This window comes from Phacochoerus africanus, chromosome 13 (genome assembly GCF_016906955.1).
Source record: "Phacochoerus africanus isolate WHEZ1 chromosome 13, ROS_Pafr_v1, whole genome shotgun sequence".
Taxonomy (NCBI): Eukaryota; Metazoa; Chordata; class Mammalia; order Artiodactyla; family Suidae; genus Phacochoerus; species Phacochoerus africanus.
Genome location: NC_062556.1, coordinates 68782063 through 68809835, shown reverse-complemented (window position 1 = coordinate 68809835; position 27773 = coordinate 68782063). Strand labels below are relative to the sequence as shown.

Sequence of the window (27773 nt, the reverse complement as noted above, 5' to 3'; positions counted from 1 at the left end):
TGGGGCCAGAGATCGAACCCACATCCTCATGGATACTAGTTGGTTCATTACCACTGAGCCACAATGGGAACACCAAAACAGAACTGTTAATAAATATCTGTTTTAAATGCTCACTGTCATTCCTAATTAAGGAAATGTAGTATACATTCAAACCACAGAGAGATACCATTTAAACACACCAGTCAGGAAAAACTTAGGTCATCTGGATACTAAGGATTCACTAGGACATGAAACAAGATGGAAAAGGGCAAAGATTCCTGGGTCAAATTCCGGCTCTTCCATTTCCTAGCAGAATGCCTTGGGCAAGCAGTTTCGCCTCTACCAGCCTCAGTTTTCTCCCACTGCAAAATGAGAAATACTACTAGCACATACTTCATTGACCGGCTGTGAGAATTAAATACAGTAACACAAGGAAGCGCTCAGAGGAGTCAGGGCCCGGCAGAGGAGGCACGCAGTCGAGTTAGCTCGCTACTCCTGCAGCGAACTTCGTCATGTCCGTCACCCCCGGCAGCGTGGAAAGCGGTAAAGCCACACAGGAAAAACCACGTGGCATCACCACGTAGAATTAGGCAGGCAAACTCCCTGTAACGCAGATATTCCGCTGGCACGTTCTTTGAAGAAAAACTTCTATTTCAAGAGGAAACATGTAGTGCAAAAAATGTTCAGAGAAATGTTGTTTGTGGTAACAAAATAAATAACACCCATGTCTGTCCAGGGGAGAAAGAATAAATAAAACAATGGTATAGCGGTACGATTTAACACCACCCAGCATAGAACTAAAGAGACTACATGCACTGCCACAGACCAGACTCACCAACATAACGCTGGAGGAGAAAGCCACTTAGAGAAGCATAGCGAGTATGGCGCCATTTACATCAAGTTCAAGAACACACGTAGCTAAGTAACACACTGTTTACAGATTTACTGTATGTGTAACTATCCCTTAAAAAAAAACAAGTGATAATTAAAAATTGGGATGGGTCCAACAGTCTGAGTTTTAACAAATCTTCTAGTTGATTCGGAAGCACACTAAAGCCTAAGCATCACTGGCTTAAAGCACACACGAGGGTAAATGAGTATTTGAAGGACCCTATGGGAAAGTTGGAAAGTATGATACAGCAAAATGGTTAGAAGCACACGCCCTGGGGTCACAGTGCCAGGGTTCAAATTTCTGCCCAGCTTTTCCCTAGCTTTGTAAGCACAGGGAAGTTAATCCAGCTTGCTTCAGCACACTGGTTAAGAGCACAGATCCCACAGCAAGGCTGCTTGGATTTCAATCCTGACTCTATACTCCATGAGCTGTGTGACCTGGGGGGAGTCAGCTACTTTCTCTGGGCCTCAGTTACCTCATTTATAAAAGTGCAGGTAATAGTACCTACTTCATGTAGTTGTTGAGAAGATGAAATGAGTTAATATATGTACAATGATTAGACTTGTATCTGATACACTTACAGCACTATCTTTTTTTTTTTTTTAAGGGCCACACCCACAGCATATGGACGTTCCCAGGCTAGGGGTCAAATAAGAGCTGCAGCCACTGGCCGACACCACAACCACAGGAACTAGGGATCTGAGCCACGTTTCCGACCTACACCACAGTTCACGGCAACACCAGATCCTTAACCCACTGAGTGAGGCCAGGGATTGAACCTGCATCCCCAGGGATCCTAGTGAGATTCGTTTCCACTGCGCCACGATGGGAATGCCCTACCCATTCTTAGTACAATTGTTATTAATTTCACAAGAACCATGTTATATTTTGGAGATAAAGATTCAACACTGAGGGCTAATGCCCACAGGAAATAAGAAAAATTAATTCTGTTCTGATGAGGAAAATTTTTCCTCACCTTTTTTCTGCCTCATCTTTCTTTAGGTAAAAGCGATTTTTTTTTTTTCCCAGTATACCATTCATCTTTCTGAGTTTATTTTTTCTAATGACAGAGCACTTAACTGGAAGGAATGACCTACTCCGAAGAGTCAAAGGGTCTGCCTTAGGGTTATTTATTTCACATTAATATGTCTTTTTAAGCAAAGGACTTACAAGAATGAAAAGGGATTTACTGAACATTATCCCTCTGCTAAGGAAAACATCTCTGGGGATTATCCCAAATACATACCTAGTGTTAATTTATGTAGAAACTACATGTGAAAGTGCTGTTAAGACACCCATCTGCAATGTCACTGCCAACACTGAAAACATGATACAGAGATTTGGGAAGCGAGATTTTGTATCCCTCTCCCCTCACTTCCAAGAGGTCGTACTATGTCCTGCGGACCAAAACACATGAACATCTAATCCACGGCACAGCTAGTGCAGAATAAATTCTATCGAACATAAACCAATGTAGCAGAGCCATATTTTCTGAAGATGAATAACTGGATCTCAGTGATATGAAATTATGCAGTAAAAATTTCCCAAGGGTCTCCAAGTATTAACTTCATACTTAGAACACAAAAGAAAAATAAGACTGACAAAATACACTGGGACAAGTCTTACTCTCATTACTTAGTGTCCAATGTTTCTTGCAACCATAAAGTAATATACTAATTGAACCTGGCTTGGAAATTAATTTAGTTATTAATATTTACTGGGAGAACCTGGAATCCTCTGCTCCACAGTCTCTAACAGAAGTGTATCTAAATCTGGTCTACAGTAATCCTTATCTGTGATGTTCTTGATTTTTCTACGTTTTAAACATCAGTTTCCTCTATAAAATCAAGTTAAGGGAATGCAAAAACATTTTCACTGAAAAGAAAAAGGAATGAGCATTTAATGCGACGGAGGGTTTGGGATTTTTATTCGCACGTGACATGATAGCCACATGCTCTGTGGTGTTTCCTTCAGTTTTTCCTGGACCTCAACTGTGCAGCGAGGTAAAGAAATTTTGGCAAACTCTCTTTTCGTAATCTTCTACTTTAAAATGACGACACTGATTACAGAGAACATTCAATCAACTCTGGATTTCAAGGCATCTCCTCAATGCAATACATTTTATACAAATTAGGATTACTTAATTTTTTTTTTCTTTTTAGGGCTGCACCTGCAGCATATGGGAGTTCATAGGCGAGGGGTCCAATTGGAGCTGCAGATGCCGGCCTACACCACAGCCACAGCCACACAGGATCCAAGCCGCATCTGCAACCTACACCACAGCTCACAGCAACGCTGGGTCCTTAACCCACTGAGGAAGGCCAGGGAGCGAACTCACATCCTCATGGATCCTAATTGGGTTTGTAACACACTGAAGCACAATGGGAACTCCCAGGATTACTTAATTTTTAAAAGGCGTCAATGTGGAAGTCAGCCTGAACAGCTCATGTTTCTGCTGATCTAATAACACACAATTTCAATTACAGAGGAAAGAAAAGAAACAAAGTAAGTCTCATTTTACAACAAAAACCCACAACAGTGAAAAAACAAAACACACACAAAACCACCTGCTAATCTACTATTTTCAGAAAAGCATGCAGGATGCTGTATTTATAACAACATATAATACATAACCTTCCTTGGTGCTTGAAAAAGGGACACACTGACTCCTCAGAATAAGACTCTGCTCAAGAGCCTCTAAAATAAGAAAAAATGTTTTCAACTCTAAAACGTATGAAGTGGATCAAATATGGCTCTTCCCTGCTCTGTCTGTAAGCATGAACCACACAGGCTCTGGTAAGGACTTTGGACTTGACGGAGCCCTCTGAGAAACCCCATCAGAACACCTACCTGTATTGTCCTCTGAGTGCCATCAATGCTGACGGACAATAAGGGTGAAGCCAGGTTCCATGTGCTGGTCACGTTGAGTTTCGACCCATCAATTTCCACCTGTTGTGACACAAAGAAGACTGTTACCATGAAGAAAGACAGAAAACTGAGCTCAAGTTCATTGCTGCATACAAAGCAGCAGCCATTTTAAACAGATGGCTCCCCAAACAACCTGTCATGTTTACTGCTCCCGCCATGAAAGACAGGGTCCAACGAGAGTCTTCTTAGCCATCTCTGGGGAGAGGTGAAGGACCTGGGCACAGCTGCCTCTGGGTACTGAGGTTTCAAGTGATTTCCAGTAAGTAACAAACAGCCTTCTAACTCTAAACCTATCTGGACATGCTACATTTACTGCAATTAGACAAGTAATGCATATAAATTCCAGTGACATTTTGCAACCCACACAACAGGGCTTGCATATAATATTCTCTCCAAGGACCAAGAAAGAACTTTTTCTGTGTTCATTTTAATGAAGGACTATGCATTGTTATCTTAATTAAACAGAAGCTTTAATTAGCTGAAATTCTTTGGTGTTGAATATTAAAAGTCCATTTGAACTTTGCAAATTCTGTCATATGTGTGTCCATCAAAAATGACTAATTTCATCAAGTCATCATTCATGAAATTACCAAAAAGCCCATAATCTTTTAAAATATTCAGATATTCTTAACAGAAAAATTTTAATATCCAAATAAATAAAAGTAATTGAAAGAAAAAAAATCAAGGCTAAAAGTACTATTCTTTATTTCTTCCTTTTCACTCACTCACCCTTAACACCTCAATACAAGGTAAGAACAAATAACATTATTGTTTCAAATCCACAGTAAATAACACAACAATATTTAAGTTTGCTAAAGTTCCAAAATAAACCTGTGGCGCAGCTAAGATGTACATAATCCTTAACAATCCCTTTATGACCAACACTTAAAAGCTGCTCGTTCATTAAAATAAGACACACAGACTGACACTGTTTACAAGAATATGTGTGTACCTCTGTTTGTTTGTTTATTTATTGTCTTTTTAGGGCCGCACCCACGGCACTTGGAGGTTCCCAGGCTAGGGGTCCACTTGGAGCTGTAGCTGCCGGCCTACACCACAGCCACAGCAACTCAGGATCCGAGCCACGCCTGTGACCTACACCCTAGCTCAAGGCAACGCCAGATTCTTAACCGACTGAGCGAGGCCAGGGATCGAACCCACGTCCTCATGGATACTAGTCAGGTTCGTGAACCACTGAGCCACGATGGGAATTCCCTGTGTATTTAGATAGGTATTTATGTACATGTATTTCCCCAATAGTGGGATCACAAAGTCTAAAAAACAAAGGAATGTTACTGCCTATGTAATGAAATATCAGTAGGATGTGTATCATGCACTGGCTTTTATTTCCGGGTTCAGTGGCCTCCCTGTATACAGTTCCGCAACAGGGAAGAAAAAACAATGGCTTTGGAATAATTGGGTCTCACCTGACATTGTTGTTTCACCAAGTTAAAGGTGTTTACTAAGCTGGAGTATTTAACCTCTTTGAACTTCAGTTTCCAAACCATAATAAAGTGAAAATAAAAATAGCTACCTAAGAGAGGGCTATAAAGATTAAGTAAGTTAATATACAAAGTCTCTACCAATATGCTGGTCAAGGAAGGTCCTAAATATTTTCTCTCTTCCCATCCACAATGCTTGTACCGTCCCCCCCGTAAACTAGTTTTAAATATAAGGTCAGATAATCACACTATACCATCTATTACTTACCATTAAAATACTACATGATAAAGATCTGAGAAAATTTCAAAAAAAGGTTGTTTTGCAAATATTAAATGCTAAACAAACTTCTAAAACTAAAAATGCTGCTTTAAAATGCTTCTAAATTTAAAAGTTTAAAAAAGTTCAATTATCAATTATATATAAATATTTTATTTGTTTAAAAAGTTAGAGGTTGAAAAAAAAGATTTTGAATGATAATGATTTGGAATGTGTGTTTGCTATTAATTTCAAACCGACAAGGATGACAGAATGAACATGCAATTGCCATCTTTAAGGCATATGAAGGAGAACTGAGAAAAGAACCCAGTTCACTCAGATCATGTTAGAGGAGGAACCGATTTGCAACACCCTGAAATAAACCATTTTTATGATGTCTAAACAAAATGTGATATATCCATAAATGGAATATTATTTGGCAATTTAAAAGGAATGAAATACTAATATATGCTACAACGGCTGAACATTAAAAACACGCCAACTGCAAGATAGCAGTCACAGGAGACCACAAATTATATGGGTCTATTTATATGAAACATTCAGAATAGAAAAATCCATAAGAGATAGAAAGTAAACTAGCAGCTGCATTGAGCAAGGGGTGGGTGGGAATGGATGGGGAAATTGAAGAGCAATGGCTGTGGGTAATGGGCTTTCTTGTTTGGCATGATGAAATTGTCCTAAAATTGACTATAGTGATGGTTGCACAATTCTATGAATATACCATAAGCCACTGAATTATATGCTTAAATGAGTAAATTATATGGTATATAAATTATATCTCAATAAAGCTATTAAAAAATAAGTAAACACATGAAAACATGGAGGTGGATTTTACTTTTTCAAAACCCAGAAGCAGCAGGGAGTTCCCTGGTGGTCTAGAGGTTAGAGCTCAGTACTTTCATTGTTACAGCTCAGGTTGAATCCCTGGTCTGGGAACTGAGATCCCACATCAAGCCGCTATATGCCATGGCCAAAAACAAAAACAAAAAACAAACCAAAACCAGAAGCAGTATTTTGTGAGAAATTAAAGAAGACCTAAAAAATGGAGATTATATATAATATTCATGAATTAGAAGAGTTTTAGTATGATTAAGATATATTTTTTTCTCCCAAACCGTTCTATATTCAATGTAATTCCAATCAAAAATACAGTAGGCTTTCTTTGTGATAAAACTAAGCTGATTCTAAAATATATATAGAAAAGCAAAAGCTATAACTAGTAAAGACAATTTTAAAAAACAAAATAAATTTGGAGAACATGTCACTTGATTTTAAGACTTTCCATAAAGTGATAGTAATCCAGCCACTTGGGTAAGAACAGACATATTCATTCACAGAACAAAATTGATAGTTCAGAGACCCATACATAAATGACTAGTTAATTTTCAAAAAACAAGTACCAGGATACTAATTGGAGAAAGTATAGTTTGTCAATAAATAGCACTAAAACAATTGAACATCCATATTTAAAAAAAAATAAATCTTGGTCCTTATCCCTTATCATTTAAAAAAATCAACTCAATTAAAATTAAATGTAAAACCTAAAACTACAGAACTTCTGGAAGAAAACATGAGAGAATATCTTTATGACTTTGGGGAAGGTCAAGATTTCTTAGGACATACACAAAAAAAGCAAATTTTAAAGAAAAAAACCGAGGGATTGGATTTCATTAAATTATAAACTTCTACTTGAAAAGACCCTTTTAAGAAAAGTAAAGTCAAGCCGCAGGTTGTGAGAAAGTATATGCAAAACAAGGGACTTGGGTCCAAAATATACAAAGAACTCGTAACACAATAACAAAAAGAAGTTTTTTTTTTTTTTAAAGTGGACAAAAGAGTTGAACAGACACGTCATCAAAGAAGAGAGACAGATGACAAGCACACAGAGAGACGCTCAACATTATTGAATGACCATTAGGAAAAGGCAAATTACAGCTATGATGAGGAGTTTCCCGTTGTGGCTCAGTGGAAACAAATCTGCCTAGGATCCCTGGCCTTGCTCAGGGGGTTAAGGATCCGGTGTTGCCATGAGCTGCAGTGTAAGTTGAAGATGTGGATTGGATTCCACATTGCTGTGGCTGTGGTATAGACTGGCAGCTATAGCTCTGATTGGACCCCTAGCCTAGGAACATCCATATGCCGTGGGTGTGGCCCTAAAAAGACCAAAAAAAAAAAAAAAAAACCCAAAAGGCTATAATGAAAGAGTAAGTGGTACCATAGTGGCTAAAATTAAAGAGAGTGGTTTACTAAGAGCTAGCAAAGATGTAGAGTAACCTGAATTTTAATTCATTGCTGGTAGGAATGCAAAATAGGAGACCCACATTAGAATATCCCAGAGAACCGGAAAGATATGTACACACAAGGGCCTACACATGAATGCTCATACAAGCTTGTTTATGATGGCAGAATATATACAGCAGGATGTTTACATCAGCCTCAAACTGGGAAAAACCCAAAAGTCCAAATGAACTGACTAACAGGTAAACAAACATGGCACATCCATGCAATGAAAAAGTAACTAGCGGTAAGTATCTGAAAAACATTATGCTAAGAGAAAGAAGGCTGACACAAAGGTCTGCATACTATTATGATCCCATGTACACGACATTCGGCAGAAATCAGACCACTGGTTGCTAGCGGCCAAGGGTAGGAGGGTGACTTTGACTAGGCAGGGGCATGAGGGCACTTTGGGAGGTGATGGAAATGCCCTCCATCTTGATTTTGGTGGTGACAACTATACACATTTGTCAAAACTCAACCAAACCTCACAATTAAAAAGAGTACTTTTTTTTCTACAGATTATAGTTCAATAAATCTGACTCTTAAAAACAAAAACAAGAGTTCCCATATGGCTCAGCAGGTTAAGGATCCAGCATTGTCACCAATGCAACACAGGTTGCTGCTGCAGCATGCTTTTGATCCCCAGGCCAGGAACGTCTGCATGCCGCAGGTGTGGACCAAAAAAAAAAAGGTGAGACAACATATGAAAAATACCTCTTCGAAAACTGAAAACAATTTTTTTTTTTGGTCTTTTTGCTATTTCTTTGGGCCGCTCCCGGGGCATATGGAGGTTCCCAGGCTAGGGATCTAATCGGAGATGTAGCCACCGGCCTATGCCAGAGCCACAGCAACGCAAGATCCGAGCCGCGTCTGCACCCTACACCACAGCTCACGGCAACGCCAGATCGTTAACCCACTGAGTAAGGGCAGGGACCGAACCCGCAACCTCATGGTTCCTAGTCGGATTCGTTAACCACTGCGCCACGATGGGAACTCCTGAAAACAATGTTTTTAAAAGTACCTTTGATTTATCGTCCCATCCTGGTAGATTTCTCTCCCTGCATCCTCTGCTCCAGGATGAGTAGATGTGAATGTTAATGTGGCAGGGAGGACAGAACCAAAGTTCTTTCCAGACAGAAACTTGAAATTTAAATGACACGAGGGAAGAGACAGCAGATGGAGAGATCAGAGTCCCCCCATTTTCTCTCTTTCATCAACCCTTGGGAATAGGTAGGGGGTGGCAGAGGAGAGAGACAGTATTCTGATTGCTATCAAGTACCCTAAAAAAAAATACGTGGACCAGAGGTCTACTTCTGGAACACAGTCAAGGGGAGGCTGCAGGCTTCTGGGAAAGCCCAGTACTTTGTTTAATGCACTCCTAACACAGCGTGGGAGTAATAGTATAGCACTGATGGAGGGACAGGCTGGAAAGATGGCCCCAGTACATTGCAGCAATCCAGAAGTTTCTACCCATCTTGCTCAGATGACTAGAGAAGGTCTGGGTCACGATAAAGACCACCTCGTACTGGGGACTCCATGATGGAAGGCAAATTGTAACCAGGCCTATGGGTAGCAGAAGCCTCGTCGATGACAAATAGGACCAAGAGTCACCAGTCAAGGTCCTTGCAGCAAAGTCTTTCAAGGACATTGTGGGTGTGAGTTCTGTGACCCACATCCATAGTCATGAGGATAATGTGACCATGCTTCCAAAGGCCCCTCTCACATGCACCCAGACTCCATACTCGGGCTTACCCTGAGGTACCACAGTACCTGAAACAAACTGGCTAAACCCAAAGATGCCAAGATCCTATTTATTAGCAAGTTTTTCTTCCCCCTTACCCCATACTAAAGATCATATGTGATCAAAAAACTACATTTCCCTGTACACTTGATAAGAGTATAAATTTTCAGCTTCACTCTAGAACTCAACTGAGTTATCACAGCTCCAAATCATAAACTATGAAATTATCTGCAAATTTTAAATGAGGGTAGAGAACATGCTCAAAGCCACCCCATGCCTCTACGGCCTCAAGAAGTAAACATAATTCTCCCAAAACACCCATAATTCTGAACAGCAGATGTAATGATTCTACTGATGCTCATTAGATGAGTGAAATCTCAATATGAGTATAAGCCATAGGAGAAGCACGATATATCTTTTTTTTTTCTTTTGTAATTTTCTAGGACCGCACCCATGGCACATGGAGGTTCCCAGGCTAGGGGTCCAATTGGAGCTGGAGCTGCTAGCCTACACCCGAGCCACAGCAATGTGGGATCTGAGCCGCGTCTGCAACCCACACCACAGCTCACAGCAACGCCAGATCCTTAACCCACTGAGCAAAGCCAGGGATCGAACCCACAACCTCATGGTTCCTAGTCAGACTCGTTAACCACTGAGCCATGATGGGAACTCCAGGTTATATCTCTTTAAACAATGATTTAAATCCATAGAAAGGGGGGCCGACCACTGAAAAATTCTTGTTATTATTTCTTACATATTGTTTACAACTAATTCTTTAGCCAAGGTGACTGAAGTAGCAGATGTGGTGTAAGTGGTATTTCACTTTTACAGCACTGAGAACCTTACATAAACAACCACCCTATCTTTTCAGTGCCAAAAACAAAAGGAAAATGAAATCTAGGGCAAAGGATACAACAGATTTGGTGAGAGGGTATCAGGGTAACAGGCCTGACAAGGAAAAGTTGCAGGCTGCCTATGCCTATAACCAGCTACCCTATTGCAACATGAATAATAATCAGAAAACAGTCAATACTGGATCTCCGCATTCAAGTTTAAAAAAATTGTAAAAAGAGAAAGGTAAGTTAAGAGCATATAACATAAGAATTCCTCAGAGAAACACAGGAAGAGTTCAAATAAATAATTCTCCAAAGTCTCAAAGACAACCATAGAAAACGTGACCCTTCTTTTAACAAAAAAAAAAAAAAAAAAAAGCTCAAAGAAGAAAAACAAAGGTTCAAAGAAGAAATTAGATGGCAACAGAAGGAAATGAAAGTCAAGAGGGTATAACTCCGAAAAAAATGAAGGGAAAAATAACATTATAGAGATAAAAGCCACATTAAGAAGCACCAAAAATAGGGTAAATGTGACTAAAAAGAAAGACAAGGACTTAGAGAAATCATATAAAGCAAAACAGAAGAGACCAACAATATGAAAACAATTTTAGAGAAGACAGTTGATATAGAGGAGGAAAAAATGCGATTCAATGGACATACAAAAATCTTCTTCAAAAATACAAAGAAAGAATAAATGTAGGTTAAAAGATAGGATAGGGTAAAGCTTTTCAAAATAAATAAAACCTTGAATTTGTAGATTGAGGATGCTTATGGAATTTTAAGAGTTAAAAAAAGAATTATGTGGTTATTTAGAAGAAACATAAGAAATCATGCACAAGCAAGGAAAAACTCAGGTCAACTTAATTTCTTAAGAGCAATCCTGATACAGAAGACCACAGAGCAATGTGGTGTAAGTATTAAAAAAAAACCCAAAATGTTGTTCCCCAATATTTTCTTTTTATACCCAGCCAAGCTGTCCTTATAAAGTGTGTCATATAAATGTAACCTGTACCATAGAAAACCTTAGCACCTCTTCTTTAAAAGTAAGGAATTTCTGTTCTACTGATATGAAACCATCCCCAAGAAAATACATAATGCTATATAAAAATGCTATCATTTATAAAAGAAAAAAAAACTTTGTGTGTTTTAAATGCACAGAATATCACTGGATAAATGTATAAGAGGAAGAGAGTGGCTGAGGGTCAAGGATGGAGCAGTAGCTTGCTTTTCACTGCAAACCCATTCATACTTTTGGAATTCTGTATATGTATAAAATCGTATATGTAAATCATATATTAAGAAAAGAAGTGTGCTTCTTTGTTATAGCATATAATCAATATGTACTTTAGACCTTTCACTAAGAACACACAATAAATAGCAGATGTTCTTTTAAAATTTCATTTTGGCTAACAGAGCAATACTCATTTCAATTTCTCTGGTTGTAGATTTTACAATAGATTTTTGCAACGCATTTCAGACAATCTCTTTTTCTCAACTCTCTTTCTCATCTAAAAATGAGGGAGTTAAACCAGCAAAGGTGAAGTTCTCAAATTCCAGGGTTCTACGGCTGCAAAGCCCACTTACTTAAGATAGAGTTAGAGAGTTAATTTCTGATATGGCAAATTCCAGTATTAGAAAGGGATTTTTGTTTTGCCCAAGTATCTCTGTTTGAGGTTGAAAGTTTTAAAGATCTTTCCTTTAATAGTCAATAAAAGTTAACAAATTAAGTAAAATTCGGTGTGATGATAAAAATAAGACCAGGAGTGAAGTGACACACGACATGATACCCTAAGGCACATACTTCCTGCTGTGGCTTAGGCTCAGTCCTTGGCCCAGAAACTTCCACATGCCAGGCGCATTCCCCCTGCAATTTCACACTCTTCAGGGCAGAAAATATTGTGGAGCTGTCCTAGCACTATGAAAACACTACAATATCTTAAATTATTTTAAAACTCTGTACTTTACAAAAAATCCAAAGATACATCTCTATTTAGAAATACTAATTCAAACATAAAGATTCTATGTCTTTAGTTTAAACAGACATAGGACTCAAGTGCACAAATTTACATTATCATGTAATACTGACCAACACTCTTGGCCGATGACTTTCCCTTTGCTTTGCCAAAATTAAAGCCATGACACATAAATGCTGTTATTTTCGTGCACCGTCAACCATCTTCTTTCCTTTCCTGGCATTCACATGCCGGCTGCTTCCTCTGCTTTCAAGCACATACAGGATGTTCCCATATTTGCAAAGCATGTGCACCTGGCCCACCATGCCCTCCAACTACCAAAGGATACCCTCTCCTCTTTTCTCTGACAGGTTCTAGAACAAGTGCTCTGTACCTATTTTCTTACCATGTGCCTTTCACCTTAACCGTCACAGTCTGGCTGCTAAGACTGTATTCTCAAAGGGTACAAATCTTCAGCAATTTTTTTTTTTTGTCTTTTTGCCGCGGCATATGGAGGTTCCCAGGCTAGGGGTCGAATCGGAGCTGTAGCCACTGGCCCACTCCAGAGCCACAGCAACGCAGGATCCGAGCTGCGTCTGCGACCTACATTACAGCTCACGGCAACGCCAGATCCTTAACCCACTGAGCAAGGCCAGGGATTGAACCCACAACCTCATGGTTCCTAGTCGGATTCGTTAATCACTGCGCCACGACGGGAACTCCCCTTTGGGGATTTTTACACTCACTTCTTAATCCTCATTATTCTTTACTTCACAGCAGGAAAGGAAGACCAAAGAGGTGCTCTTTAAGCTAAGATCCGAGGAGTGAGTAGGAATTAATATGGTTCGCGGGTAGGTGGGCCTATCCGGAGAGAATGACACATGGGAAAAAGATCCCTGAGGCTGGAAAGAGCTTCGCTTATTTGAAACCAGTGAGCACAAGACAGGAGCCCAAGGAGAGCACGGCTCCCAGGGACAGTATGGAGCGAAGGAAACATGAAGGGATTCCAACTGGAGAGCAACAGCATTAGCTTTAGGTTTTTGTTTTTTTAGGGCCGCACCCGCGGCATATGTTGGTTCCCAGGTTAGGTGTCTAATCCAAGCTACAGCTGCCGATTCTTCACCAAGGATCCCTACACCACAGCAATGCCAGACCCAAGCCGCGTCAGTGACCTATACCACAGCTCATGACAACACCAGATCCTTAAACCACTCAGCAGAGGCAGGGATCGAACCCACGTCCTCATGGATTCTAGTCAGGTTTGTTACCAGTGAACCACAACAGGAACTCTAAGCTTTGTATTTTTAAAAGATCATTCTGGCTACAGTTTGGAGAATATGCACTAGAGATAAAAATGATGGGGATCAGGTCTAGATCCTTGGTGGAAGAGAGCAGGATATTCAGGAGTAACTAAACTGGGAAGGGAAAGTGGGCCGTGAGAACAGAGAGGTCAAGATATGAAAGAGTCACGGAGGAAAAGGGAGAAGAGGGAGCATTTTGGAAAAGAGGCAAAACTGCCGCGCAGTGTTCCAAGCCCAGCTGCAGGGGCCACTGTGCACAGGCGACGGATGGCCTGGCCCCTGGGGTGTGCTGACTGCAGCGATGCTCGGGTACCTCGTCTGAGGTAGGCACGGAGAAGCGGGAGGCTGAGTTCATGTGACTTTGGGGTTGAAGGAAGCATGAAGGGGCTGAAGAAGTTAAGAGCATTTGTAAGTGAATGGCTGTCATTACAGGTCAGGGAATAAGCTGGATAAATGGTACAGCAGGAGTGGGATCCATGGATGGAGGGAAACATAAGGACTAGAGGTTGTGCGAGGGAGCGACACAGAGCATGACCCGGCTGCAAGCCTTCGGTTGCGGAGGGATGCGGGGAATCTGAGGCTGCAGGAGGAAGGGGAGGTGGCGCTATAGACCTATGACACGAGCTGCTCCAAAGAACAAGGGTTTCATCAGCGGAAGGGGAACGGTGGTCTAGAATGACCCTGGGCGGACCACGGTGCGTGTGGTCCGACAGGACACTGACCCGCAGGTTTCTTTCTGTTAAGGCGAGTAAGTGGCGGAACGTTCGGAGAAAAGCCTGGGAATCCAGGGGAGCAAGAGATACAAAAGGCGGGGTGGAAAAGGTTGAGAGGAAGCAGAGCCATTACACCCAAGAGCAGCAGAAACGGATTTAGGAGGAAAAGACGACTGAAGAGGCTTTCAAACTGCCCGCCTCACCCAATGTGCCCTGGCACACCTCGCCCAAGCCTGCCACCCCTCGCGCACGGACAACTGCAGGAGACCAGTCTGCCCAGATACATTCTTCCTGAGCTACAATCAGTTCTCACCAGAAGCAGAATAACCACCAAACCAATCATTTAAAAACTGGGATAAAGGGGAAATAAAGACAATGTGAGAACACCCAAATGGAGGGCCTTCTGAAAAGCGTAAACTCTAAAAAAGACGTGTAATAACTGCACTCTTTAGCATAAGAACACCATATTTCACAGCATTCTGTAATCATCTAAAGGTCATATTCTATCTAAAATATTGACATTATAAATTTGAATTAATCAGAGTGAGGCTATGGTGGGCGGATTTTATGAAATCCATCTCAACATGCTGTCTTTTCTGATAACTTTCCCTGGCTTACCCAAAGAGATCAGTTTAGCTAAAATTATTCATAATAAGAATATTTATGATGTTTAAAACAACAGGTCAAAGACACGATTTCTTTCCTAGCTCAAGAAAGCATTTTCTCATATCTAGCATAGTCAACCTGTAACTTTGCATTCTATTAAAAGCATTTAACTTCATTTGTGGCACAAATAATGTTGATGTGGAACGTTTTCCATGAGGTGTTTGGAACATTCGATTTTCCGATCTACGTAATCACAGGGGAAAAAGAAAGTACACACCCTAAATTAATTTGACATTTGAGAGAGATTACTTACATCCTTTACCATTAAAAACAAAAAAAGCACTTCCTCAGAGATGCCTCATGACACAGTTATAGCTTCTATTGGAGTAGACACCTGCTAAACCATTTTTTTCAACATTAGGAATGTAAAACTTACAAAACAAAATATTTGCCAGAAAGCATTTCCAAAAATAATAAAAATTGGGGAAGATACAAGTCTTCTTTGTCATACACAAATTCCAAACTCTTTCTTGTCATCAAATGTTAAGATGATTAGCACTGCACAGAATTAAATCTAAGATAAAAATCAAGGTATTCCACTGTTTAAAAAAGACCTTGATCATATATCTTGCTTCTATTTCTGAAAACAATATGAAGGATGAAAAAGACTTGTTAATCAGGCTATAACTAATTCTCAGAGAGGAATAACTAGTTTTCTGCCCCTTTAATGGGCTCTCAGAGTTTATCTCAAAAAAAATCACTCTGCACAAAAAAATGGAAAAAGATCTGCAGTTTTCTGATTAGACCATTAGGCTGGAAAGGATCCTGGAAATAATACACTCCAAATGCTCTCCTCCTTCTATTTCATATATAAGGAAATTATAGAGTCATATAAATTATGAGTTATAGAAGCAATTACCTTGCAGTTTTCAGAATGTTTCACTTAAATCTACATCAAAACCAAATAAACAAATGTAATCCAGTACTAAAATATTATGCTTATGCATAGCAGTCACTCAGTGCATATTTTCCCTTGAAAGAAAAGACTTGATCTAGAGATAAATATACTTATTGATTCTTTTGGTTTTTATCTTTTAACTATTGCTAACAAAAATAAGATTATTAAATGTGTATCAAATTGAGGAAGTATATCCACACTCCTAACAGCAAAGAATGCCATTAAATTAAATTAATGCCACATTAAAGTGGAATATTACCACCAATCAACATTATTATAGTTCACTGACTCCTACATAAACTGCTGCTAGATATGTAACACAAAATACACCTTTTAAAAAAATTCTCAAAGATACTGACAATAAGAAGCACATGGTTTTCCTACAATTTATATCTATTAACTTTACTAAGTTACTAGCCCCAACATTTATTTCTCAGGTAAAACTATAAGAAAAATAATTCAAGTATTTTTATTCTATTATAATAATAACTCAACACTTTAATATGAACCGTAACTCATATCTTAATATAACACAAAAGAGTAGGTTTTATTTATCCTGCACTTCCATTTACTAAAATACTTTATTATTCCAAAATATAGTTATGATACCTCTTGTGCCCTTCTAGAGGGAAATGAGATGCTTGTTTTCTGAACACAAACGGAGGCAACCATTTTTCAAAAGTTTCTTCTTTATCACCATCACTTTGGAAATAGTCTTTTGTTTTGCTCCCAAATATATATGTAATAATGACAAAAACATCAAGAGGAATTAGACATAAAGATGGTGAAGACCTGCTAATCTGCCACAAAGATTACATTAGGTGTGCATGTGCTATAAATGAACTTAAATATATCTCAAAGGACGTGAACTGCAAAACAGATTTTAGGTACCCATCTACAATCAGCCAGGTTGACTAGTTTCTGTTTAATTATCGCCTTATTAATTGATCAGTAACAACTTGGAGTTCAGTTCGATGGTTTTTTAAAAAATCCTACATTATTTTGCCCACAGCTTAATTACAGTAGTACTTTCTTGTGGATTGGTGTGATAAGGTCATTCTCTGCAGATAATACTGTAAATTATCAGCATGATGAGTAACTCAAAGTAGACTGACTTAACAGAAGGAGCAACTTGAGCTGCCTTTACTTCTCCTACCAAATCTACCAAATCATGGTGGAATCCTGTGTTTTCTATGCAGTATTGGGGTTAACAGTCAGAATGCTTGCATAGGAACCTCAGCCCCACAAGTTACCTCATTCGTCATGTCTGTTTCTTCATGTGCAAAATCTATTCTCACGGAGCGGTCGTGAGGAAAAAAGTCAAGTATGTGCAACAGATCTGGCACATAAGTCCTCAATAAATGCTAACTGTTTTGGTAGTTCGACTTACCAATACCACGGATTCTTCCCACAATAACGATCATTCTCCATCAATTTCTTTTCTTTTGGAACGTTTGCTTGTTCCTCCATATTTCTCATTCTTCCATAAAGACCCTCCATTATGTACCCTTCTAATTCTACCCGATTCCCATTACCGTTTATTTTGCTTTTCATATGTGTTTTGCTACCACAGATAGCCCCAATTAAGTCCCACCACCCACCACAGAACCCGCACATGGTCTAAGCAAGCGCCAGGGCTTTACAACAACGTCCAGGTCTTCCCTCTCCCAAATCCCCGGAGCTGCACTCGGAGTGTGCCAGGTCCCAGTCTTACCTGCGCTATTTAATATCTGTGACTACCTGACATCCTAGTGCTATGCTTAGACGCGCACGGTTTGTCCTAATAGACCATTTCTCCTGGCCAAAAGCATATTTGATATTCTGTTTTCTATATTCTTATCGACCAAAGATTATTCAGCAGTTCTGTCCTCTTAGCCTCTGTAGCCTTCAGTGACTTGACTCCTGTTACATACACTAAGATATTATTATCTCTTTTTTCACACTGCAATACCAGCAACATACATTTGAGAGTTTTATGTTTTTGTCCTTTTTTTTCTCTTTTTACTGCTGCACCTACGGCATATGGAACTTCCTGGGCCAGGGGTCAAACCGGAGCTGCAGCTGAGGCCCATGCCACAGCCATGACAGTACCAGATCCGAGCTGCATCTGTGACCTATACTACAGCTTGGTGCAACGCGGGATCCTTAACCTACTGAGTGAGGCCAAGGATTGAACCTGCATCCTCACAGAGACTACATCAGGTCCTTAACCTGCTGAGCCACAACAGGAATTCCTTATGTTTGTATCTTAAAATTACAGTGACAAATTCACTACCCCCCAAATTTGTATACATTTCATGGCCTTAAAATGTCTCATAAGTTACAAATTTAATAACATTTTACGACAAGGAACATAAAATAACTTGCCAATTTTCCATTTATTTGTTTCTTTCATAGTTTACATCAATTTCCTTGATAGATAAAGATCAGATGCAGGAACTGACACCTAAGACATATTTTTCAAATCCATTCAGTGAATAAGATAACAGTCTGTCATTTATTCTGCAAGCGTCAGTTATATTTCACAGAAGACCCTGGTCAAGTCTAACTGTCCATTCAACCGATCGTAATAAATAATGCACTTGCAAAGAGTCAGGAAGGCAGCTTATGAGCCCTATAAACCATTGGTATAACCATACTAGTAATTAAGGTCCACCAATATTTCTTCTTTGGTCCTAACAGGAAATGGAGAAAAGGTGTAATCAATTTCTATCACACTAATGAATGGCCTGGGAAAGTATTTCTTTTCATCTTGTTTCTTTCCTGTGAAATAATTTCAATATACATAACAATTATAGCACTGGCACATCAAGCTCACATTTCCCCAGTTGTTAAATTTTTGTCAGTAAAGAATAAGTGTTTATGAGGAGTTCCCGTCGTGGCTCAGTGGCTAACGAATCCGACAAGCATCCATGAGCTTTTGGGTTCAATCCCTGGACTTGCTCAGTGGGTTAAGGATCCGACGATGCTGTGGCTCTGGTGTAGGCTGGCGGCTACAGCTCCGATTAGACCCCTAGCCTGGGAACCTCCATATGCTGTGGGTGCAGCCCCAGAAAAGACAAAAAAAAGAAAAGAATAAGTGTTATGATGTTTCATTGCCTTTTAAAACTCCGGCATGCATCCCTAAGCACGGGGACAGTCCCCATGCATAAGCCCAGTACAACCAGCAAGATCAGAAAGTTAACATTGATCTAGTATTACTACTGAATCCACAAACTCTGTTCAAATATTACCAATTGCCCCAAGAATGGCCTTCATGGTATGTCCAGGACCTAACTGAGGCTCCTGTATTTAGCTGTCAGCCCTCCTCTCTCTCATTCTCTCTCCCTACCCACCTCATCCCTTTTTGGACAGGTTTTTTAAAATAAGACTTATTTTTGTCAGGTCTCTTTGGTCTCTGTCCATCTGGAACATTTCCTGAACTTGATTTGTCTGTCATGACCTTGACTTTTTTTTTTTTTTTTTTTTGTCTTTTGTCCTTTTAGGGCTGCACCCACGGCATATGGAAATTCCCAGGCTAGGGGTCAAATAGGAGCTGCAGCTGCCGGCCTACGCCACAGCCATAGCAATGCCAGATCTGAGCTGCATCTTCGACCTACAGCACAGCTCACGGCAATGCTGGATCCCCAACCCAGTGAGAGAGACCAGGAACTGAACCCACAACTCCGTGGTTCCTAGTCGGATTCTTTTCCACTGTGCCATGACGGGAACAGTTCCTTTGCAGAGCGTCTCTGCATCTGGGAGACTGTTTCCTCATGTTGATGCATGTTCACCAGGACTATACAGAACTGATGCTGTACTTCATTCGGCATCATACCGGGAGGTACATGTCACTTTGTCCCATTACCAATGAAGTGACTTTGTCATTGGTTAAGACGGTTTCTGCCAAATTTGCCCACTGTAACATTAAGCACAAATAAATACATCTAGGTCTGTTTCTGTAGCTACCTAGAAAAAAACCCCAGGTTCACAATGATGCCTCTGATTTCAGTCCCAGCCTCTCAATTCTGTTTGCATCTCTTTCTTGATGGTAAAGAACCAGCCTTCCATTATCCACCTAATAAATTTGCTACTTTTGTCTTTCTCAGTTTGTCCATCATACATATGTATCTTCTTCCTTAAAGATCTTTCCCAAGAATGTAAAGAGTATATATTAGAAAAAGAATATGATAGTGCCTTAGCTTCAAAAAGGTCAACTGATTTGATACTAATATGAAATTTAAAAAGAAGTAGGTTTCCCTTTGAAGAAAAAAAGAACAATGTACTAGATGCAGATACACGTCTACAAATTTAGGATGCTGAAAGACCTTCTGCAACTCAACAAACATGCATCAATTACAGAATATGCAGTATCTGCCTTAAAATACTCCACGTGGAGTTCCTGTCGTGGCTCAGTGGTTAACGAACCTGACTAGTATCCATGAAGATGCGGGTTTGATCCCTGGCCTTGCTCAGTGGGTTAAGGAGCCAATGTTGCCATGAGCTGTGGTGTAGGTCACAGATGCAGCTCAGACCCAGGTTGCTGTGGCTGTGGTGTAGACTGGCAGCTACAGCTCCGATTTGACCCCTAGCCTGGGAACCTCCAAATGCCACGGGTACAACGCTAAAAAAAAAAAAAAAAGACTCCAGGTAAATTTTGAAATGGTGAGCAAGGCTGAGCACAAGAACAGCACATGGTACTCATGGTCCTAGTCTCTCAATTTTGTGTGTATTTTTAATTTTCCATAGTAAAAAGTTAAAGAAAATAGATCTTCATGTCAGGCTAGCTCTTCAGACAGTCATATTTGGTACCAAAGAATCCCAGTCCACAAGGTCAATTAATTATCAAGCCAATGAGGCCAGAGGGAGAGATGCTTTACAGACTGAATCACTTCGCAAGTGGGACTGACAAAAGCCTCTCTCCTCCCACTGCTGCTGACATCGCTCTGGTTCCTCTCCCCGAATTCTGTTATCACTATTAGACTAATACAAACTCCTTTCCCTTCTCTCTCTCTTCTGCCAGCAACCCATCCAAATAGAAAACCTTCCCAAGGCCCTACTGCCAGTCTGCTACAATTCCATTTACTTCCACTGAACAGCTAATAATATGGCTCTATTGTATCTTAAGTTTTCTCAGCTCAAAATCCTTCTTGGCTTGTGGGCGCTTAATAAATACAGTTTTCAGTTCTCAACATGGCCTTCAAGGTCTTGTGTACAAATGGTTTCCATCTAGCAACCTGTTGTTCTATTTTTAATTCCTCTTTCTCTTACATTCAACAACTATGCACAGGCCCTACCCCCTGATCTTTATCCCTGCTGTTTCCTAAACTTGGAACAGTCAACTCAGCCTAAGAGACATCTACCATCCATTCTTCCTTACCTGCTACATAAGCCACTTATTTTGTCAGTTTGCTCTTAGCTTTCTTTCTTTCTTTTTTTTTTTTTTTTTTGGTCTTTTTCCAGGGCCACACCTGTAGCATATGGAGGTTCCCAGGCTAGGGGTCAAATTGGAGCTGTTGCTGCCGGCCTACACCACAGCTACAGCAAATGCCAGATCTGAGCTATGTCTGCGACCTACAGCACAGCTCACGGCAATGCCAGATCCTTAACCCACTGAGCAAGGCCAGGGATGGAACCCGCAACCTCATGGTTCCTAGTCAGATTCATTTCCGCTGTGCCACAATGGGAACTCCTGCTCTTAACTTTCTGCTCCATCACCCCGAATCCACCCACATGATCTCTAGTCCTCTGCTAAATGGGACAGTACCTTTCCTTCCTTTGAATTTAAGATTTTGTATCTCTGTGCACTTAACAAATTATGTCTTATGTTACAATCACTAGTGTATTGATCTAATCCCTCCCAACTAACCTCTGGTTAGTGCCTTGTTCCTTCAAATCCCTCATGAAGAGCTCAGCACAATGCCTTAATGCTGAAGACTGGATGTTCTAGATGAATACTTACTGTATTAAAAATAAAAATTAAGTGGGAGGGACTGGGAGCTTGGGGTGAACAGATGCAGAATGTTGCCTTTGGGATGGATTAGCAATGCGATCCTGCTGGGTAGCACTGGGAACATGACGGAGCATGATAATGGGAGAAAAAAGAATGTATACATGTATGTGCCACTGGGTGACCATGCTGTACAGTAGAAAAAATATATATAAATAAATGATTAAAAAATAATAATAAAGAATTAGAATAAAATTTGAAACATCTAAAAAAATCAATTCGGTGAGATAGAAAATCTAACTTTTATTTTCATGATTATACGATTACTGGAAAGCTCCCAAAGCTGTTGTTAACTTAAATGTCATAATATAAAACAAATAAAAGCATAATGACTTGCTTTCATACTCTTTTTTTTTTTTTTGTCCTTTCCAGGGCTGCTTCCCACGCATATGGAGGTTCCCAGGCTAGGGGTCCAATCGGAGCTATAGTCACCGGCCTACGCCACAGCCACAGCAACGCGGGATCCGAGCCGAGTCTGCAGCCTATACCACAGCTCACGGCAACACCGTATCCTTAACCCACTGAGGGAGGCCAGGGATCGAACCTGTAACCTCATGGTTCCTAGTTGGATTCGTTAACCACTGAGCCATGATGGGAACTCCGCTTTCATACTCTTAATACATGTCATGCAGATAATAGCTCTGATTCAAAACACTCAAAACAGCTTTTGGTGAGACTAATAATAAAGTAACTTTGAAATAAAAATATGTTTTAGTCATAATGTCCTATAAAGTGATTATAATACTTGTATTTAAAAATCCATACGTGCTTAAATAGTGGATTAAAGTTATCCAACTACATAAAGAGTTTGCCCTCTTAGGAAGCAAAATCTACAAAGGATCTAATTTTCAGAGATGAACACACCAAACCTCACTCACACGTGCACACCCAAGCACGTTTATAACACAGCTCATTTAGAGGTGGACAGAAAGAATGCCAAAACAAATTTAAAATGCTACTTAAAATTCTACCCCATCTCTAGGGTTTCACCTTCATGTCCACACAAATAAAATTATCCATTCAAATTGTTAGATAAATCCTTTTAATTCTGATGACTGCAAACAACGTAAGACCATTCTATTATTTGTAAAACCATGTGCCAAATGGAAAAGAGAGTAAGTCTGGCACTTTTCCAGAAGCCTTGAAAAAGGGCAGGGCTAATATAATACATCAGTTTTGGTAGCAGTTACTAGACATAATACACCCACCTATCATGGCCACACTAAGAGCTAACAAGGACAGGGATGAATGGAGAATTGATCAAGAATAACTCAGGAAACTAATGAGCAAACAAGATTCATTCCTCCAGAGATACAAATGGAAAAAGAAATCATGAAATTGTTTTTGTATTTTAATTACTTAGAAAGCTATCAAAAATCTAAAATATTTCAAGCAATGCTACTTCGAAATAAGGATCAACCCAAATCAATTCTCTGGACAGGCCAGAAGCATTGAAAAAGAAACAAAACAAGTCTAAAAATTTATCTTGACTTCTCCACTTCTTACTAGTCTAGAATCAACATTATAAACACCTTCCCAAAAGTTTATGTTTACTTGATTGTAATAAATTTCAAGAGTACTTTGGTCAAAAGCAGAGTACAGGAGTTCCGGTCATGGCACAGTGGTTAACGAATCCGACTAGGAACCATGAGGTTGCGGGTTCGGTCCCTGGTCTTGCTCAGTGGGTTAACGATCCGGTGTTGCCGTGAGCTGTGGTGTAGGCTGCAGACGCGGCTCGGATCCCGCATTGCTGTGGCTCTGGCGTAGGCTGGTGGCTACAGCTCCGATTCGACCCCTAGCCTGGGAACCTCCATGTGCCGTGGGAGCGGCCCAAGAAATAGCAAAAAGACAAAAAAAAAAAAAAGCAGAGTACCAATCTACATGAATTGCTCATCTATATAATAACATAGAAAAAAAAGTCAGAATAACTGGTTTCAGCCCTTAACCTTCGAGCTGAAGCCTCCAGCACACTGCCCTCCCTGGCTACTCCTTTGCAAAAGGGACCTTTGACTAGATGAAATAAGACGCAACTCTTTTTATTAACACAGGTAATTCCAAATCACTTGGAGGTAGACAGAGGATCAAAAACACATAGACAAAAAAAAAAAAAAAATGGAGTTCCCGTCGTGGCGCAGTGGTTAACGAATTCGACTAGAAACCCTAAGGTTGCAGGTTCGGTCCCTGCCCTTGCTCAGTGGGTTAACGATCCGGCGTTGCCGTGAGCTGTGGTGTAGGTTGCAGATGCGGCTCGGATCCCGTGTTGCTGTGGCTCTGGCGTAGGCTGGTGGCTACAGCTCCGATTCAACCCCTAGCCTGGGAACCTCCATATGCCGCAGGAGCGGCCCAAGAAATAGCTAAAAAAAAAAAAAAAAAAAACCACATAGATTTACCTGCAGGAACAAACATAAGATAAACAATAAGTCATGTCCTCTCCTGACTCACCTCCAGAAAAAATGTGGAAAGTAGAAATTAACTCATTTGTGTATGAACACACAGATTAGTTTATTAGGTTACGTAGATCTCACTTTAGATGAGTCATTTTGGATAAAAGGAAAAAAAAAATTTTTAAACCAGGTACTGGGAAGGAACTGGCCAAGTACGGAAAACCTTTTAAGAGCAGGGATAAGGTCGGTGAGCGTATTAATCAAATAAACGATCGCCCTTCTATAATGGAAATTTTCACACATATGCAGAAATAGCTAGAATAGCTTAGTAAACGTCTATCGTTCCATCACCCGAGTTCAAAACTTAGCCACTTAAAGCCAATTTTGTTTCATCTACCTCCTCACTGATTCACCCACCTGCTCCGAGAACATTTAGGAGCACCCTGACTTCTTGTTTCATCCATAAACTCAATGAATATGTTTTATTAAGTTTGGCCTAAAGTACTGACACTCATCAAGCTTTTGGCCACAAATCAATCAAAAAATTAATTTAACATTCAGTCCTAACAGTTATGTCCTTTTTTATTCCACACTTACACTTTGCGAGTGGGGAGAAGTGGGCAGTGGAGCAGAGAGCTGTTAAAAGGTTATCTGAAAACAATCAGTAATCACACACAACCAGTGCATATTATACTTTCCATAATTTCTATTCATTGAAGGATGAGGTCAGAATGAAGTGTTCCTGTTAGTCTGGGTCACAAAAGTAATTCAAGATGCATATAAAAATGCTTATTATCATTCAAGTTCTCTAAACCCATTCAACCATTCAGCCCTTTGCTTTCTGATAAGACTGCCAACAACTATGCCAATTAGTGTCAATTGCGATGTTAGATTTCGTAACATCTGCGCCTGCCTAGTTAGTGGACAGAAAGAAGTGACTGATGGTCACAAGTTTCAGCTACACTAAACCCTAACTGTTTTTGTGTTAACATTTGCACGTCTACAGATTCACCAAAAGGGCTTTTTAAAAAAACATATTTTGCATATTAGTTTCTATAGAGAACTTCTTTCTTAGGGAGAAGGCAGGTTTAGCTACTATATTGTGAGCTATAACAGTAATAATCATTAAAAACCTGAAGTTTTATAAGTAGGGACAATCTATAATAAATTTAGTGAATGATATATTTACTTCAAAGTATCACTAATGCTAAAATTATGCATTTCACTAAAACACATAATTTTTAGAAAACCTCCTATTTGAATTTTGAATGAGATGTTTCTCATTTTAAAACAAGATTTTTGGGGAGTTCCCGTCATGGCACAGTGGTTAACGAATCCAACTAGGAACCATGAGGTTGTGGGTTCGGTCCCTGCCCTTGCTCAGTGGGTTAACGACCCGGCGTTGCCGTGAGCTGTGGTGTAGGTTGCAGACGCGGCTCGGTCCCGCGTTGCTGTGGCTCTGGCGTAGGCTGGTGGCTACAGCTCCAATTCGACCCCTAGCCTGGGAACCTCCATATGCCGCGGGAGCGGCCCAAAGAAATAGCAAAAAAGACAAAAAGTAAATAAATAAATAAATAAATAAATAAACAAGATTTTTGGTTAAAAATTCTCTTTTGGAATCTGCAAGCCAAAAATGAACGCATGTATAAAAAAGCAAAGTATATTCAACAAGGAAGAAATCATAAACATCTGAAATTTGATCTTAATGATATAGTCTCATACTAATTAATGTGTCTATTTAATCTTTACTTTTAAAATTTTAAACCTGTCCCTTATTTTAAACATGCAATATTTTTGAAATACCCAGAACAAAATACAATCATTAATTTATCCTCAGATCAAAATGCTTCACTTTGGTTTATTATAATTAACAACAACAGTTATTTTTTTGAATTTCACAATTGAAGCAAACTGCATGTAGCAGATGAAAGCTACTGGAAGTAATACAGTGGTTAAAGTACATTCCTACAGAGAAATAAAAATTGCATGTCAATATCAAAAAGTACAGGAGATGTATATAATGCAGCACGTTCTATCTAGTGTCATTACTTAAATTGCTACTTTTCCTCAACAATCTGTTCTCCAGCTCTAGCAAGTAGAATAAATGGTAATTTTACCTGCCAAATTTGGCACAAAAAAGGACAAGCAACTTCATTAACAGAACAATGCTTTCAATATGATTTTTTTTCCCCTTTTCCACCCAGTGCCAAGTAGTAGAACAATTCAAATCAAGAAATCTAAGCAAAATTACCTCCTCTTGTTGAAGTTTTTTACATGCTTGAATAAGCAAATGATACACATGGAGCGCCACCAAGAATATCCTCCGTCTAAGTTAGTACGGTTCTTGTACTGCAGCTCAATTCCAAGCTGGAATGCTAACCTCAACAAAAAAGAAACATCTCCTCACTGACGTAAAGTTCTCTATGCGTGGTGGGACACGGAGTGAACACACGATCATTTCAAACCCAACAGAATAGATGAAACCTAAAAGACTTGGATTAAACTTTTGGTTATAACATTTGTTAGGGCACCAAAACCAGTGTGAGGAATGAAATAGAACAGATCTCTCTTCAATCTTTTGATAAGTTAAATTTAATGGAAAACAGTACCCACCACCAGCAATCTTGCCAATCGCCACTGCTCTCACATGTCATGGGTGTTTTCAGTAGCTGGCAATAAACAAAATTATAAATTCTTCTAAACTTGTTTCAAATCTGATCATAAAAACAATAAACAAGCTGTTATTGCTAGTCAAGCTGGACGTGTGTGATTAAGAGATATATTGAGCTCGTTCTCAAGCAGCCATCACTAGATTTTAAAAGCTACACAGAAGTACTCTTCGGGTGAATTTGGTAGCTGCTCACAGATTTGCTGCTGGCCACTCACAACAGTTAGTTAAACACCAGCTGGTTTTCTTACTCTTGCTCCATATGATAACCATACATCACATGCATAAACACAGTCAGTAGTTTTTCTAAAAAGCCAAGTAACAAAAGAGGGCAAGAGCAACATGAACACGTCACCATCCTGGCAGGACGAATGGGGCTAAGAGCAAATACATCCACGCAGAGCGCACCCCTAAGCCATTTGCACCAAATCTTTAAATTTTAAGCAGTATCCACCTTTGTGAGATTTAACCAATGAATTAGAAACTCCCCACGTGGCTTATTTTATAACACTCGTCTAGAAATAAAGTGCCTTTAAAAAAGAAAACACTGAAATAGACTAGAAACCCCAGTAATGGTAATATCTGGGTTATGAATGCCCCTTGGTTTTCTGTGCAGCTAACTTGTTGTCACTTGTTCAGAGGAATGAGTCTAAATCAAAGAAAGAGCATGCACTGAGTGGCTAACATTAATTGGTTATTTTAATAAACATTAAACACAAACCCCCCAAGTCAGCCAACAACGGAGACGTTATTAACCACATTTTACAGATGCCAAATCTGAGGTGCAGGGAACTTAAAAATAACTGCTCAAGGCTCCCGAGCCAGCAAAG

At 39.8% G+C, this 27773-nt stretch overlaps 1 protein-coding gene across 2 annotated transcripts in view; it reads right to left on the bottom strand.

The window, feature by feature from the left end:
* PCCA (propionyl-CoA carboxylase subunit alpha) overlaps nt 1–27773 on the bottom strand; it is a 363296-nt gene that overhangs the window by 77047 nt on the left and 258476 nt on the right. For both annotated transcript variants that reach the window (XM_047756486.1, XM_047756487.1), the window contains one exon: nt 3722–3820. In XM_047756486.1, coding sequence (XP_047612442.1) covers nt 3722–3820 — 99 coding nt within the window. The remainder of the gene's footprint in view (nt 1–3721; nt 3821–27773) is intronic.